General features: G+C 43.0%; 1 protein-coding gene across 1 annotated transcript in view; it reads left to right on the forward strand.

The window, feature by feature from the left end:
• Positions 1–5324: 5324 nt before the first annotated feature.
• LOC132402339 (vitellogenin-like) overlaps positions 5325–14955 on the forward strand; it is a 145016-nt gene continuing 135385 nt past the window's right edge. Inside the window, exons 1-3 of the mRNA XM_059985217.1 lie at positions 5325–5388; positions 5493–5644; positions 11391–11642. Coding sequence (XP_059841200.1) covers positions 5325–5388; positions 5493–5644; positions 11391–11642 — 468 coding nt within the window. The remainder of the gene's footprint in view (positions 5389–5492; positions 5645–11390; positions 11643–14955) is intronic.

The following is a 14955-nucleotide window of genomic DNA, read 5'->3' on the forward strand; positions in this document are numbered from 1 at the left end:
ATTGCTGAACAATGCGCTGAACAAATTAATTAGCTATTTGACTAAATAATAAGTAAGGCTTCTTAGATCCACCGCCACAACAAAGAAAGAGGACAATGAAGACCCAGCATAACTGGGGATTGTTCTCATTACCAATTGCAGTCACCAACTACATCCCCCAAGGAAGCCACCCTTGGTATGCCTTATTAGATCTGATGTCATCAATCTCCCTCCCCTCAAACTCAACCCCTCAGTAGTGACTCCATAGACCCCGCCAAAGGATCAGTGCACCACACTGATTGTCTCCAGCTTTGCCTTCCACAAGCCTCCTCCACTCCTGAGCAACACATGCAAATGCTGGAGGAACTCCGCAGGTCAGGCAGCATCTATGGAGAGGAATAAGTAGTCATTGGAGGATTTGCTATTCCTTGCATGGTGAGTGATGGTGTGGGGGGGGGGGGGGTTGATGCTTTTGCAGGAGCAAGTGGGGGGAAGGGGGAGAGGGGACGATTGATGCTTTTGCTTCTAGGAGGAGGGAGAGGACTGAGGTTTTAACGTTTTTTCTGTCATTCATTCTTCAGTGTAATTCTTCTGTTTTGTGGATGTCTGTAAAGAGTGAGAATTTCAGGTAGTATACTGTTTATATTTTCTGATATTAAATTGAACCATTTGAACCATTTGATATTTCTGGTTGAGATCCTTTACCAGGACTCCCTACTAAAATAAAATTTCTTTAAATGAAGCATAAGAGCACTTAAAAATAAACTTAGCAAATGCAATGGGAAAAGAGATGGAATATTCAGAATATTTAAAGGTGTAACAGAACTTTGAGATGACAAATTGCAAAAAACTGAGGTCACCCTAACCCACACGGGCCTACGTAGCCAAGCAAGGCAGAGAGTAATAGCAAATAAACCTTTAAATCAGGCAGCCAAACTCCCCAGAATCACTTGCAGCAGCAGGCTCCAAGGACCTTGATTATAGACAGACTTCTGCCACTTTGAAAATAGTTTGATATCTTTCCCTTCATCAGAGCAAAAGTCAAGCCAACCACAAGGGAAAGCGATTGGTTATTGAGGAGGGTGAATGCAGTCACGTGCACCTGAGAACCTGCTATAAAGAGGCAGAAAGTGAGCCTACAGTCACCTTGCTGTTTATAACAATGAGGTGGATTATTCTTACACTCACCTTTGGCGTTGTGGGTAAGTTTAAAACGTCCTATTATTCTGGTCTAGGGGAGAGGGGGCCAGTGATGTTTACTGGTTCAAGTGGTAAAGGACCCCAGTTACTTGTAAGATTTTAAAGGGTGTAGGATATATTGAATGGTTCCAATAGTCTGAGAGATGGAAAAACAGTGAGTTGAAAGAGGGTTCTAAAAAGTGGCAAAAAGGGAAAGGCAATTGATTGATCAGTCACAAGATTGGTCAGTCTCTGGAGCTGTGGAGGCTGAGGGGAGATCTGATAGAGGTTTATAAGATTATGAGAGGCATAGATAGAGTAGGCAGAGAGTATCTTTCTCCCAGGGTAGAAATGTCTAATACAGGAGGGCAGTCATATAAGGTGAAGGGGTAATTTCAAAGGAGATGTGAGGGGCAACTTTTTTTACACAGAGTTGTGGGTACCAGGAATGCGCTGCCTGGGGTGGTGGTACAGACAGATACATTAGGTACTTTTAAGAGACGTTAGATAGGCACATGAATGTGAGAAAAATGGAAGGATATGGGCATTTTGTAGACATCAGGGATGTCAGGTGGCCCATTTGATTGCTAATTTAATTGAATCGGCACAACATTATGGGCTGAAGGGCCTGCTCTGTTGTACTGTTCAATGTTTCATGTTCTCTACTCATAGAGAAGGCTAAAAGATGGCACTGCATTCTATGTTCTAGATGAGGGGACTTTATTTCATTTTCCTTTTCTTTTTGCAATTTGGAATATATTACCAAATGTGGGGAACTAATTCTACAGTGGGTTATAAAATGAAATCGGATAGCTGCTATTCAGAAATAGCCTTGTGGAGTTGGAGTTGGAGTCATGGAGTCATAGGAAAGTACAGCACTGAAGCAGGCCCTTTGGGCCCATCTAGTCCATGCTGCACAATTTAAACTGCCCATTCCATTGACCTGCACTGTAAATAACCTTCACTCAGAGGCTCGTGAGAGTGTGGAATGAGCTGCTAGCACAAGTGGTACATGCATAAGAGAAGTTTGGATAGGCACCTGGATAGAAGGGATACGGAAGGCTATGGTCCCAGTGCAGGTTGATGGGAGTAGGCAGTTTAAATGGTTTTGGCATGCACTGGATGGGCAAAAGGATCTGTTTCTCTATTACTCTATGACCATAGCCATCCATATAGCTATCTAAACTTCGCTTCAACATTGAAATCAAGCTCACATACCTCACTTGCACTGGCAGTTCATTCCATACTCTCACCACCCACTGAGGGAGTAAGTCTACCCTCATGTTGCCCTTAAACAATTTACCTTTCACCCTTAATCATGACCTCTGGTTGTAGTCCCACCTAACCTCAATGGAAAAAGCCTACTTATATTTACCCTATCTATACCCTCATAATTTTGTATCCCTCTATCAAATCTCCTCTCAGTCTTCTACAATGCAAGAAATAAAGTCCCAACCTATTCACTCTTCCCTCTGGTCCCCCAGACACAACAACATCCTTGTACATTTTATCTATATTCCTTCAGCCTTATTTACATCTGTCCTGTAGGTAGATGAACAAAACTCACCAATATTTTATTCAATTTCAACATAACATCCCATCTCCTACACCAATACTTTGATTTATGAAGACCAATGTGCCAAAAGCATTCTTTTTGACCCTATCTATTTGTGATGCCACTTCCAATTAATTATGTACCTGTATTCCCAGGTCCCTTTGTTCTACCACACTCTCCAGTGCTCTGCTGTTCACTGTGTAAGACCTACCCAGGTTGGTCCTGCAGAAGTGCAAAAGATCACACTTACCTGCATTCAATTCCATCGGCATTTTTCAGCCTCTTTTTATGAGTACGTCGGAGCAAACTGCAAGATCACATGTTGGTGTTAAAAATACCAGACAATTTATTAAAAATGTGTGTGCACTGGGAGATGAGCCAAGCTGATCTACCTGAGCAAGAATTTGGGACATCTCTTACACTTTCCGTTGACAAGATTATCTGTAAAACTACATTTTGATAACAGAATGGTGGCTACAGGAAGACTTAATTAAGCAACAGACTAGGTCCTGATTACAAAACAAAATGATTATGCACAGATCTAACAATAAATTGATTGAATGTTCCATTACAACAATGGGGGCACTCTATATCATAATGAGTGAAGTTCCTGAAACCTGGGTGTCATTGCTGCTGAATTCCATGTCTCTAACTCTAGGTTTAGTTTGCACTGCCCTGTACCACATTAAAACAATCCATGTCCCTATTTACTGGTTATTAGTCCCCACTATTCTTTCCTCTTCAGCAGAGGAGGAAGTTTTGGATTGAGATTAATCAGCTTCAGAACCAGGTTGAATATCATCAGCATATGTGGCAAAATTTGTTCTTTGCGACAACAGTACAATTTGCTGATAATAGAAAAAAATACACTATAGTGTGTATGTACAATGTGTGTGTGTGTGATAGTTAAATAAACAGTGCAAAAATAGAAATAGTGAAGTAGTGTTCATGGGTTCAATGTCCATTCAGAAATCTGATGGCAGAGGGTAGAAGCTGCTCCTGAATCATTGAGTGAGTGCCTTCAAGCTCCTGCTCCTCCTTCCTGATGGGAGCAATGAGAACAAGGGTGATGGGTGAAAATAAGGATGAGAACCAGGATCCTGGGTGATGGGAGTCCTTAGTCATGGATCAAGTCATTTTGACCCATCCTCACCACCTTTTTGAGGCGTTGTTCCTTGAAAGTTTTCTGGATACTACGGAGGCTGTTCCCAAGATGGAGCTGAATGAGTTTACAACTCTCTGCATCTTATTTCAGTCCTGTGTGGTAAACCCCCCCCCCCATACCAGACAGTGATACAGCCAGTTAAAATGCTCTCCACAGTACATCTGTAGAAATGTATGAGTGTCTTTGATGACGTACCAAATCTCCTCAAATTCCTAGTGAAATATAGCCACTGCTGTGCCTTCTTTGTAGTTACATTGATATTTGTAGTTGGGCCCAGGATGGATCCTCAGCGATATTGACACCTAGGAACTTGAAGTTACTCTCTCTTTCCATTTCTGATCCCTCTATGAGGACTGGTGTGTGTTCCCTCATCTTCTCCTTTCCGAAGTTTACAATCAGTTCTTTGGTCTTACTGACGTTGAGTCCAAGGTTGTTGCTGTGACACCACTCAGCTAGCTGATATATCTCATTCCTGTACCTCCTCTCATCACCATTTGAAATTGGGCACTGCATGAACCTGATAGATCAAATGACCTCTTCTACTAGAAGGTACAAATAGTAATGTCTTCGATTCATTGCACCAGAGACGTGGGTTCACTCATGACTTCAGGTGCTCTCTAGGTGAAGTTTGCATGTTCTCCCCTACCTGAGCTCCAGCCACATACCAGAGGTGTTCACATTGGTAGTTGATTTGCCAACCGTAATGGAAAGAATTGAGAGAAAATAAAGAGAATAGCGAAAAGATTCGTGTAGGGTTGCCTAAAGGACCTGTTTTTCTGTGACCATGAGGCAACACACACAAACGATCTCACCAGGTCAGGCATCAACTATGGAGAGGAGTAAACAGATGACGTTTTGGGCCAAGACCTTTTATACTCCATGATTCTAATTATTCAAGTGAAGTATTAAGTACAGACTAAATTTGCAAATTGCTTTGTGACCTTCGCACTTGTTTTAAGATTCTTTTTTTTATCCCACAGGAAGCCAGCAACTACAGTATGGTAAGGACCTCTTCGCTTAAGCATGCCAGCTTTTATGACGTTCAAATTCAAGTTTATTGTCATTCAACCATATACATGCATACCGCCAAACAAAAAAAATATTAATCCGGACCCTAACTCTAATCTTATTGCAAGGTGCACAATGCAGTACATATAATTTATACACAATACATAATGTAATGTTAGTACAAGTAAATTAATAAATAATAAAACAAATTCCAGGCAATTGACATTTGGAGTGAGGTGCATTTACAACACAAGTTAAAAAGTAAACAGTTTAATATTGCTAGTGCTTCATACCGTACATGTTGAGACCTAGGTGGCGGCAGGGAGTTCAGTAATCTCACTGCCTGGGTGAAGAACTGTTTCCCTTCATGACAGTTCTTGTCCTAATGCCATGGTATCTCCTCCCTGATAGTAGGGAATCAGAAAGATTGTGGGACGGATGGGAGAGATCATTGACAATGCTAGGAGCCCAGCTTATGCAGTGCTCATGATAAATATCTCAGGTGGGTGGAAGAGAGACCTCAATGATCCTCTCAAGCAGTCCTCACAATCCTTTATACAGGCCCTGGTGGTAGTTAATCACTCATTGAGTGCTTTTCACTTACAGAGCCATTTTTCAATCCAAAGAAAGTTTACCTTTACCAGTATCAAGGGGTCATTCTTACGGGGCTTCCAGAAAAAGGCTTGACTAAAGGAGGTCTAAAGCTCACCAGCCAAGTGGAAATTAGTGCGAAGGGGCAGAGTACCTACGTCCTCAAGGTAAGGAGCTTCTATCTTCTGCGAATGTCTGGATATTTATTTATTTGGAGATACAGTATGCTAACAGGCCCTTCTGGCCCAATGAGCTTGCGCTGCCCAGTTATACCCATGTGACCATTTAACTTACGGACTTGTACGTCTTTGGAATGTGGGAGGAAACCAGAGCATCCGGTAGTCATGGGAAGAGCAGACAAACTCATTTCAGACAGCAGGTTACCAGCATTGTGATGCTGTTAGGCTAACCGTGCTACCCCCCTGTGGTGAACTACGTATACCTGTCTGGACACGCCCCCTGCTGACTGCTCCTGTGGCTCCTCCCACAGACCCCTGTATAAAGGCGATCAAGGCCTGAGCCCGGCCTCCCAGTCTCCAGGATGTAGTATGGTGGTCACTCACTGCTTGTTCCTTCTTCCAGTCAATAAAAGCCGATATCTCGCCTTATGTCTCAGAGTGAGTTATTGATGGTGCATCACCCCCCACCCCCCGTATCCTTCCATCTAGTCCATCATCATAATGTGTTCATTCAGAAAGGTTAACTGTATCATCAAGGCTACCTGCCTCCCTAGCCATTCCTTTTTCTCTCTTCTACCTTCTGGGAGAAGATGATGGAGTTTGAAAGCCCAGATGACCAGCCTCAGAAACATCCTCATTCCCGCAGCTGTCAGCCACCTGAACCGAACACCTCTCTCACGTCCCCTTCCCGGCAGAGCTGCCATGTTGGCGAGTCCTTAAGTCTATCTCTTCTGCTCTTGTTACCTCAGCACTTCTTTTAGCGCTGCCTCAGTGTGCACTGTGATCTCTGCACCGTTCTGATCTATTATGTTCTTGTTGCAGTATTTAGTGTTGTATTTATTATTGCCACGTTTTGGAGGCCCTCCGTTGGTCTTTGTAGACCATGGATTTTGTGTCCGAGCTGTCTATATGATATGCCAGCCAGGACAGTACAATATGGAGAGCAAGCTGTTGCCCATGCAGCAGGCTCCCCCCTCTCCATGCATCTGATGAAACCAAAGGAATGGACAGAGATCGATTCAGTTTGGCAGCAGCAGCATCACAGAAATTGCCAGTCAGTGTTGAACCCAATGTAAGACTGCTTTAGGGACTCCAGCTCTGGAAAGTTTCCTCTGGGTTTACTCCCGAAATCCTCCCCATGAGTGGGTATAGCCACAAGGCTACGGCGGTTTAAGATCATTTTCCTTCTCCTAGAGAAGCAGCCAACCTCAGCTGAGGAGCCCCATCTGCCCAAATCAAGATATTTTAAGGCACCAGTAACCTGGCTTCGCCTGTTCTCCTGTCAGTAGAAACAGCTCCACCTGGCTCAGTAGCTAAGCCATTCATGAAGGCCAAGAGCTTGACTTGGATGTCAGAGGCTATTTGAGGAGCATGTCACTGGGAGCATTTAATAAGCTGTGGAAGCTTATCTCCATTATCACACCCCCCCCCCACTATAACAACCTGAAGGAACTATTGCCATTTTACTCTGTGAGTTTCACATGAACAATGAATCTCATTTCACCCTGCTGTACATGACATGAACTAAACTAAATCAGAAGGCACTGCATGCTTTCTGTTTGAGGCCTCAGGAAATCTCACTGGAAGCCAAGTCACAATATCAGCTGTGAGTCAGAAATCTGTGTTTAAATAAAGATATCAGCTTTGTTCGTCACACGTACATTGAAACGTGCAGTGAAACACGTTTGTTCTATTGTTAAGTGTCATGTTGTGTGATGTGGGCGATCATGGTATTTCCAAGAGCATGATTGTTCTCCTCCAGCCTGAGGATGGCCTCACCATTAGGTAAACCAAAACGGTCTTCATATGTTAAGGCAGGACAGGACATGAAGAGAAGGTGGTAGAGCCTTGGGGAGAGTTATTGAACAGTGATACCTCCAGGTACATGTATATAGATATCTGAAATTGGCGACACAGACTGAACAGGAAGGTGCACATACGGTATGTTTGCCTTCATCAGCTATAAAGGTCATGTTACACTTGTCCACCTGGAGTTTTAAGTGCACTTCTGGTCACCATGCTGTGATATCAGCAAGATAGGGTGCAGAAAAATTCACAGGAATGATTCATAGACTGGAGGGATTGAATTATAAGGAGAGGCTGGATAGGGTGGGGATGTCTACTCTGGAATAAAGGAGGCCAAGGGGTGACCTTAGAGAGGATTATAAAATCATGAAGAGGTTAGAGAGGTAACATCTACAGTCTTTCTCCCAGGGCCATCATCATCATTATGCACTGTGTCGTATAGCGTTAGTGATCATGGCCTTTCCATGACCATGACTTTTCTTGGCAAACTTTTCTACAGAAGTGGTTTGCCTCATTCTGGGCAGTGTCTTTACAAGACAGGTGACACCAGCCATTTTCAATACTCTTCAGAGATTGTTTGCCTGGCGTCAGTGGTCACATAACCAGGACTTGTGATCTACACTACTCGCTCCCATGGCTCTGATAGGGAGCTAAGCAGGTACTACACCATTCCCTAGGGTGACCTGCAGGCTAGTGGAGGGAAAGAGCGCCTTACACCTCCTTTGATACAGACGTATCTCCACCCCACCAACCAATGTACTATTTGCATCAATTCAGATTTCTATTTACTTTTGCACTGAATAAAAAACAACACCCTGGAAACTCAAGTCACATAGGTGGAGGCAGGGGCTGACACTGAGTTTCAAATTGTACAGAGGGCCATGATGAAGGGCCTGGGGCGAACTGTCGACTCTTGCACTGCCCCCACTGTCCCAGTGAGTGTTGACAATGACTAAACCCATGTAGAGACAGAAACAAAGGCTTAGACATAGGAACTCCAGCAGAAAATCGGTGACTCCACCAAGTGACACCGCAAGATGAATCGTTCTTAACACAAGAACACCCGCGATAAGCGCTAATTAGGAGTCCACTTTAAATAATCACAGTAGACTGAAAACCGTGCCAGTCAAAATAAACCTGACAAGATTAAACAAAAAGCACAAGGGCTTAATGACTCTAAGTGAAGCAACAATTAACAAATACAGGTGCCCTAGAAACCTCAGAGCCCAATGCACTATGACTCAACACACAGGTCCGCAGGGACTCATGACTGTACCTTCAGCCTGGATGGTTCAGGGAGCCCTGGGGAACTTGGGACAGGGCTGGTAAGCTCTGAGACAGGGTTGGTAAACTGAGGAACATTGCATATAAGTTTGAAACATGGTAAACAATTAGAGACCCAGCAAAACTTGTCAACCTGGAGACCAGGAAGAAACTATGAACGTAAACTGGATTAGCTCGGAACATAGGTTGGGGAGACTCAAGCTGGGTTCAAGTACCGAAAATAGAAAGCACTCTCACCTTCAGCCAAATGTTGTCCAAGCTGCTGTTGAAGCTCTACTGGGTCCACTGATCGCGGGGTCTTTGTCTCATGGTGAGTGTTGGCAATAACTAAATCCAGATGCAAAGGCATGACAGACTCTAATGTAGAGACAGAAACAAGAGTTTACACAAAGGAATTCTTCCTGACATTGATGGCTTGATCGAGTGACCCTGTGAGACGAACCATTCTCAACACAAGTATACCATGATAAGTGCTAATCAGGAGTCCATATTAAAAAATCACAGTATGCAGAAAACCCATGCCAATCAAAATAAACTTGACAAGACTGAACAGAAAACCAATGGCTTGCTAAGACAACAAATAACAAATTCAGGGGCACTAGGCACCTTGGAGCCCAATGCTCCGGATGCTGCACAGGCCCGCAGGGCTCGTGACACCCACAGATGCTGCCTGATCCACTGAGTTCCTCCAACATTTTGTTTCTTGCTCCAGGTTTCAGCACCTCAATCTCTTGTGTCTCCACAACCAGTCTTGTTGACCAATAGAAAACACAATTAAGATTTGGAATGAAAACAGAAAATGTAGGAAAAACGCAGAAGGTCAGACACCATCTATGGGAAGAGAAACAATGTTAACAACTGCATATGCCAAAGGCAATCTCCTTCCACAGGTGCTGTCTGACCTGCTGAATGGTTCTACCATTCTATGTTTTTTTTATTTCAGGTTTCCAGCATCTGCAGTTGTTTAAAGATAGAGATTAAAGATTAGCTTTATTTAGCATAAGTACATTGAAACATTCAGTGCAATGTATCATTTCTGCCAACAACCAACACAATCTGAGGATTATGCTGGGGGCTGCCCACAAGTGTTGCTATGATTCCGACACATCACAACATAGGAAGTCATAAACACAAGAAGATTTAAACTTCAGGCACAAGAAAATCTGTAGATGCTGGAAATCCAAAGCAACACCCACAAAATGCTGTACGGATTCAGCAGGTCAGGCAGCATCTATGGAAAAGATTTAACAGTTCACGTTTTGGGCCAAGACCCTTCTTCAGGAATGACAGGGAAGTGGCGAGATGCCTGAATGAAAAAGTGGAGGGAGGGGAATGAGACAAGCTGAAGCCAAGTGGATGGAAAAGACCAAGGGATGTAAAAGAAAGAATTCGATAGGAGGGGAGAGTGGACAATGGAGAAAGGAAAGCAGGAGGGGTCCCAGGAGGAAGTAGTAGGCAGGTGAAGAAGTAAAAGGCCAGAGTGGGGAATAGAGGAGGGGTAAGTTTTGTTCACCGGTGGGAGAAGTCAATGTTCATGACATCAGGTTGGAGGGTACTCAGATGAAATATAAGGTGTTGCTCCTACATCCTGAGTGTGGCCTCATCTTGGCACAGGAGGAGGCCATGGATTGACACTTCGGAAAGGAAATGGGAAACAGAATTAAAATGTTTGTCCACTAGGTTGCCCCACTTCTGGTAGATGGTGCAGAGGTGCTTGACGAAGTGGTCCCCCAATTTACGATTGGTCTCAGCAATGTAGCAGAGACCGCATCGGGAGCACCGGACACAATTTAAACTTCTGTCTGCAGATGCTGCAATCTGAGTAACTCGCGAAACGCTGAGGAACCTCGGCAGGTTGGGAGGGAAACTCGTTGTCTATAGAAGGAGATAGAAAGTCGATGTTTTGGGTCAAGAGCCTTCACCCGGGCAGGTCAGAAGTTTGTGTTGCAGTTACAGAGAAAGTAAGGTGCAGGTCAACAAATAAAGTACATGGGCTCCAGTGGGGCAACTTGGAGAGACAGATTTCCATCCTTTAGCATATGAGAGATCCATTCAAGAATCTGATAACAATGGGATAAACACTGTCCTTGAGCCTGATGATACATGCTCTCAAACCTTTATGTCTTCTGCCGGATAGGAGAGCAGAGAAGAGAGAACGATCAGGGTGAAGGGGTCCTGGATAATGTTGGCTGCTTTCTCAAGGCAGCAGAAAGAGTAGACAGAGTTCATGGAGGGGAGGCTTCCATGATGTGCTGAGCTGTGTACACAATCTCCTCAATTTCTTGTGGTCATGGGTAGAGCAGTTGCCATATATATCAGGATAAGCAGTCCTCTGTGCTATATCAAAAGTATTTGGTGAGGGTCAAATGGAACATACCGAATTTTGTTAGCCTCCTGAGGAAGTGGAGGTGCAGGTGAACTTTCTAGAGTCTGGTAACGGTGGGATAGAAGCTGTCCTTGAGTCTGGTGGTACCCGCACCTGAAGTGTTCTGTCATCTGCTGGATGAGAGGGGAGAGGAAAGAAGGATTAGGGTGGGAGGGGTCCTTGATTACATTGGCTTCTTTCATGAGGTGGCAGGAAGTGTAGACAATACTCTGTAAAAAGACATATCATTAAAAGCATATTACTCTTTTCTATCTTCAGATCTTGTCACCTGAAATCCAAGAGTTCAGTGGATCCTGGCCGGATGAGGAGTTGATTCCATCTCGGAAACTGACTCGGAAGTTGACTCCCCAACTGACCCAGCCTGTCGTATTTGAGTACAACCAGGGGCGAGTTGGAAATCTCTTTGCCCCTCGAGGCATTTCCGAAAACATCCTCAACATCCACCGGGGCATCCTCAACATGTTTCAGATCAGCATTAAGAGGAATCAGAACATCTATGAGTTGCAAGAGGTATTTTGTTTCTGATTGTCACCACTTACAAGATGAGGGACATTAATTGTTCAGATACAATTTTCTGTGTATAGTTAATGGCAAGCAGGATTCCACACGATGAGGAGATTGCCATTGACACGGAATACCACTATATTCATGGAAGCAAACAGGGACTGAGCTCAGAAACAGGCCTTTTGGCCCATCACATCTTTACTCCTAGACAAGTGTCCACTTATACACTAATCCTTTCCAAAAGATTTAAAGATTGGAGATTAGCATTATTTGTGACATATGCATAGAAACGTACAGTGAAATGAGCTGTTTGCATCAAGGACCAACACAGTCCAAGATGTGCTGGGCACAGCTTGCAAGAGTCACCACGCTTCCAGTGCAAATCAAGCATGCCCCCAAACTTACTAACTCCAACCCAAACGTCTTCGGAATGTGGCAAGAAATAAAAGCATCTGAAAGAAACCCATGTGTTCATGCGGAGGACATGCAAACTCCTTACAGACAGCGGCAGGGCTTGAACCCCAATCAGTGACTGCTAGCTCTGTAAAGTGTCTGTTTGCCACTATGCGACCGCGCTGCCTACAAATGCTTTTCTTAATCCGTTTTTATTCTCCCCACTGTCCCAAAACTACAAAACCATTTTCAGGACAGCAGAAAAGATTATTGGCTGTAACCTACCAACCCTGCAGGACTTATCCACGACAAAGAAGTAGGCAGAAGAAAATGGTTCTGGATACTATCCACCTTGCAATTTGTCTTCTCCAAATTCTCCCTTCCAGAAAGCATTACAGGGTTTTTGAAACCAAAAAAACAAAACAAACAAACTTCACACCATCTTAAAAATTCCTTTCCCCCGGCATTTAATCTGATCAACCATTCTAGTTAGCCTCACCCCATTCTATCTACATGGGAGGAAATCAGAGCATCTGCACTGTAAACACTATTTGTAATGCTACTTACATTGTAAATACATGCTGGTATTTATATATTTAAGCACTTTTATTCCATTTCCATACTTCTAACTTTTTTTAGATAACTCTTTATAGTAGTTGAATGTTGTTTCCGTTGCATGTCGCACCAACACATCTCAACAAATTCCTGTTACATGTGGCAAATAAAGCTGATTCTTGACCCTTGAGCAACACTTTCCAGATTCAACCAGTTACTCAACACACTAGGGGCAACTTCCAGTCAGCAAACCTAACACTTTGCAATTTTTGGAGTTTTGGGATTGCCAAACTCCACACAGACATGACCGGGTCTCTGGTGGTGTGAGGTAGCAAATCTTCACTGTGCTAATGAAGAAACAGCGGTCTATATTCACATCACAATGATGTTCACTTCATTCTAAATGAAACCTCGGTGGGTACTTGCTGTGCAAGAAATTGGTAGATTAGCTTATATTTTCAGGTTTATTATCACTGACATAGCTCAGGAGATCTGTTATTTTCTGGCAGTAGTACAGTGAAATTCAGAAAATATACTATAAACTACAATAAGAAAATATAAGAAATAAATAAATAGTGCAAAAAGGGAGCAAAAATAGTGAGATATGTTGTGAATTTTGTTATTTTGCAGCTGCAAAAGAATACATAATTTTTTATTTCGCAATAAAAAAAAATTAAAATAAATACGCCGTGGAAAAAGAGAACAAAATAATGAGGTGGTGTTGATGGGTTCATTGCCTGTTCAGAAATCGGATGGTGGAGGGGAAGAAGCTGGTCCTAAATCATTTACTATGTGTCTTAAGGCTCCTGTACCTCCTCCATGATGGTAGTAATGAGAAGAGAGCGTGTTCCGAATGTTAAAGGTTCTTTAACAATAAGTGCCGCCTTATTAAAGATGTTGTCAAGGGTGGGGAGGATTATGCCTCTGATCCTGTTCATTGTAGGTTGGTGAGTGAATTCCAAGATATGGATCCAAAGAAAGTGAAGAACAACATAGCTTCCTGAGACTGAGATCATAGCTCAATATGGTTGTTAAAAGAGTTTTTAGTCTATTGGCCTTCATAAATCAGGGCATTGACTGCAGGAGTTAGAGGCTAGTGCCAACGTACTGAGGTACAGTGAAAACATTGTTTTCTATGTCATCCATACAGATTATTTCACCACACCCGTCACTTGTTTCAGATACAATATTTGTTTGGTTAATAAACCAGCGGGATTACTTGGCTTAAATTGTGCTGAGTTTGCTATGCGTTGCTGCAGCTGCTTCATCCCAGCAAGAGAAACAACATCTCAATGAAAAAGCTTGCGACAGTCATGAGGTTGATCCATTGACTTTGAACACCTAGCTTCTGACTTGTTTTGCCCACCATTGAGAGAGGAACAATAAGCTGGTTGCTTGAACTATAATTGTCCGTGTAGTGAAGGAATCCCACTGTGCTGTTGGGAAGGCAGTTCCATGATTTGGGTCCAATGACAATGAAGAAAGAGGGATATACTTCCAGGTCAAATTGCATATGATCGGTGGATGCATCATGATGAGCATCCTAACTGGTTGCATCATAGCCTGGTGTGGAAGGTGTTGTTGCAATGGCTATATGTAGTTGTTCACTTCAATTGTTTGCATGATTTGCGGGGTTTTTTTTTACTTTCTCTTGTGCATGGGGTGTTGGTCTTTTGTTTAATTTTTCTTTTGGGGTTTCTTGTTTTGTGGCTACCTGTGAGCAAACAAATCTCAAGGATGTATAATTTATACATTCTTCAATACTACTTTGAATCATGGGAACGGAAAAGCCTACAGTAAGCGGTGGACACAGCCCAATCCTTCATGGGCAAAGCTCTCCCCTCCATTGAGCACATTTACATGTCACAAGGAATCAGCATCAATTATTCAGGACCTCCACCATCATGTCATGCTCTTTTCTCACTACTACCATCAGGCAAGAAGTAGAAGAGCCTTAGGTCTCACACCACTAAGTTAAGGAACAGATATTACCTGACAATCATCAGTGTTCTGAACCAGCATGAATAACTTCACTCACTACAACACTGAACTGATTCCACAACCTATGAACTCATTTTCAAGCACTCTACAATTCATGTTCTCGGTATTACACACACTTTTCTGTTTGCACCATTTCTCTTTTCAAGTCAAGTTTTTTGTCATTTAGCTATATATATAAAACATATATAACCATATACTGTATATAGAAATGAGACATTTCTTCAAACTAGGGTGTAAAGGACAATAGTACGCATGACAGACGTAACACAATATAACTTATGAAGGTACAGATAAAATCACACATAAATAACAAACTAAAGTACATTAATTTTAAATATCGGAAGGTATGGAACAGATTAATCAGAGGCCC

Source organism: Hypanus sabinus, chromosome 11 (assembly GCF_030144855.1).
Source record: "Hypanus sabinus isolate sHypSab1 chromosome 11, sHypSab1.hap1, whole genome shotgun sequence".
Classification (NCBI taxonomy): Eukaryota; Metazoa; Chordata; class Chondrichthyes; order Myliobatiformes; family Dasyatidae; genus Hypanus; species Hypanus sabinus.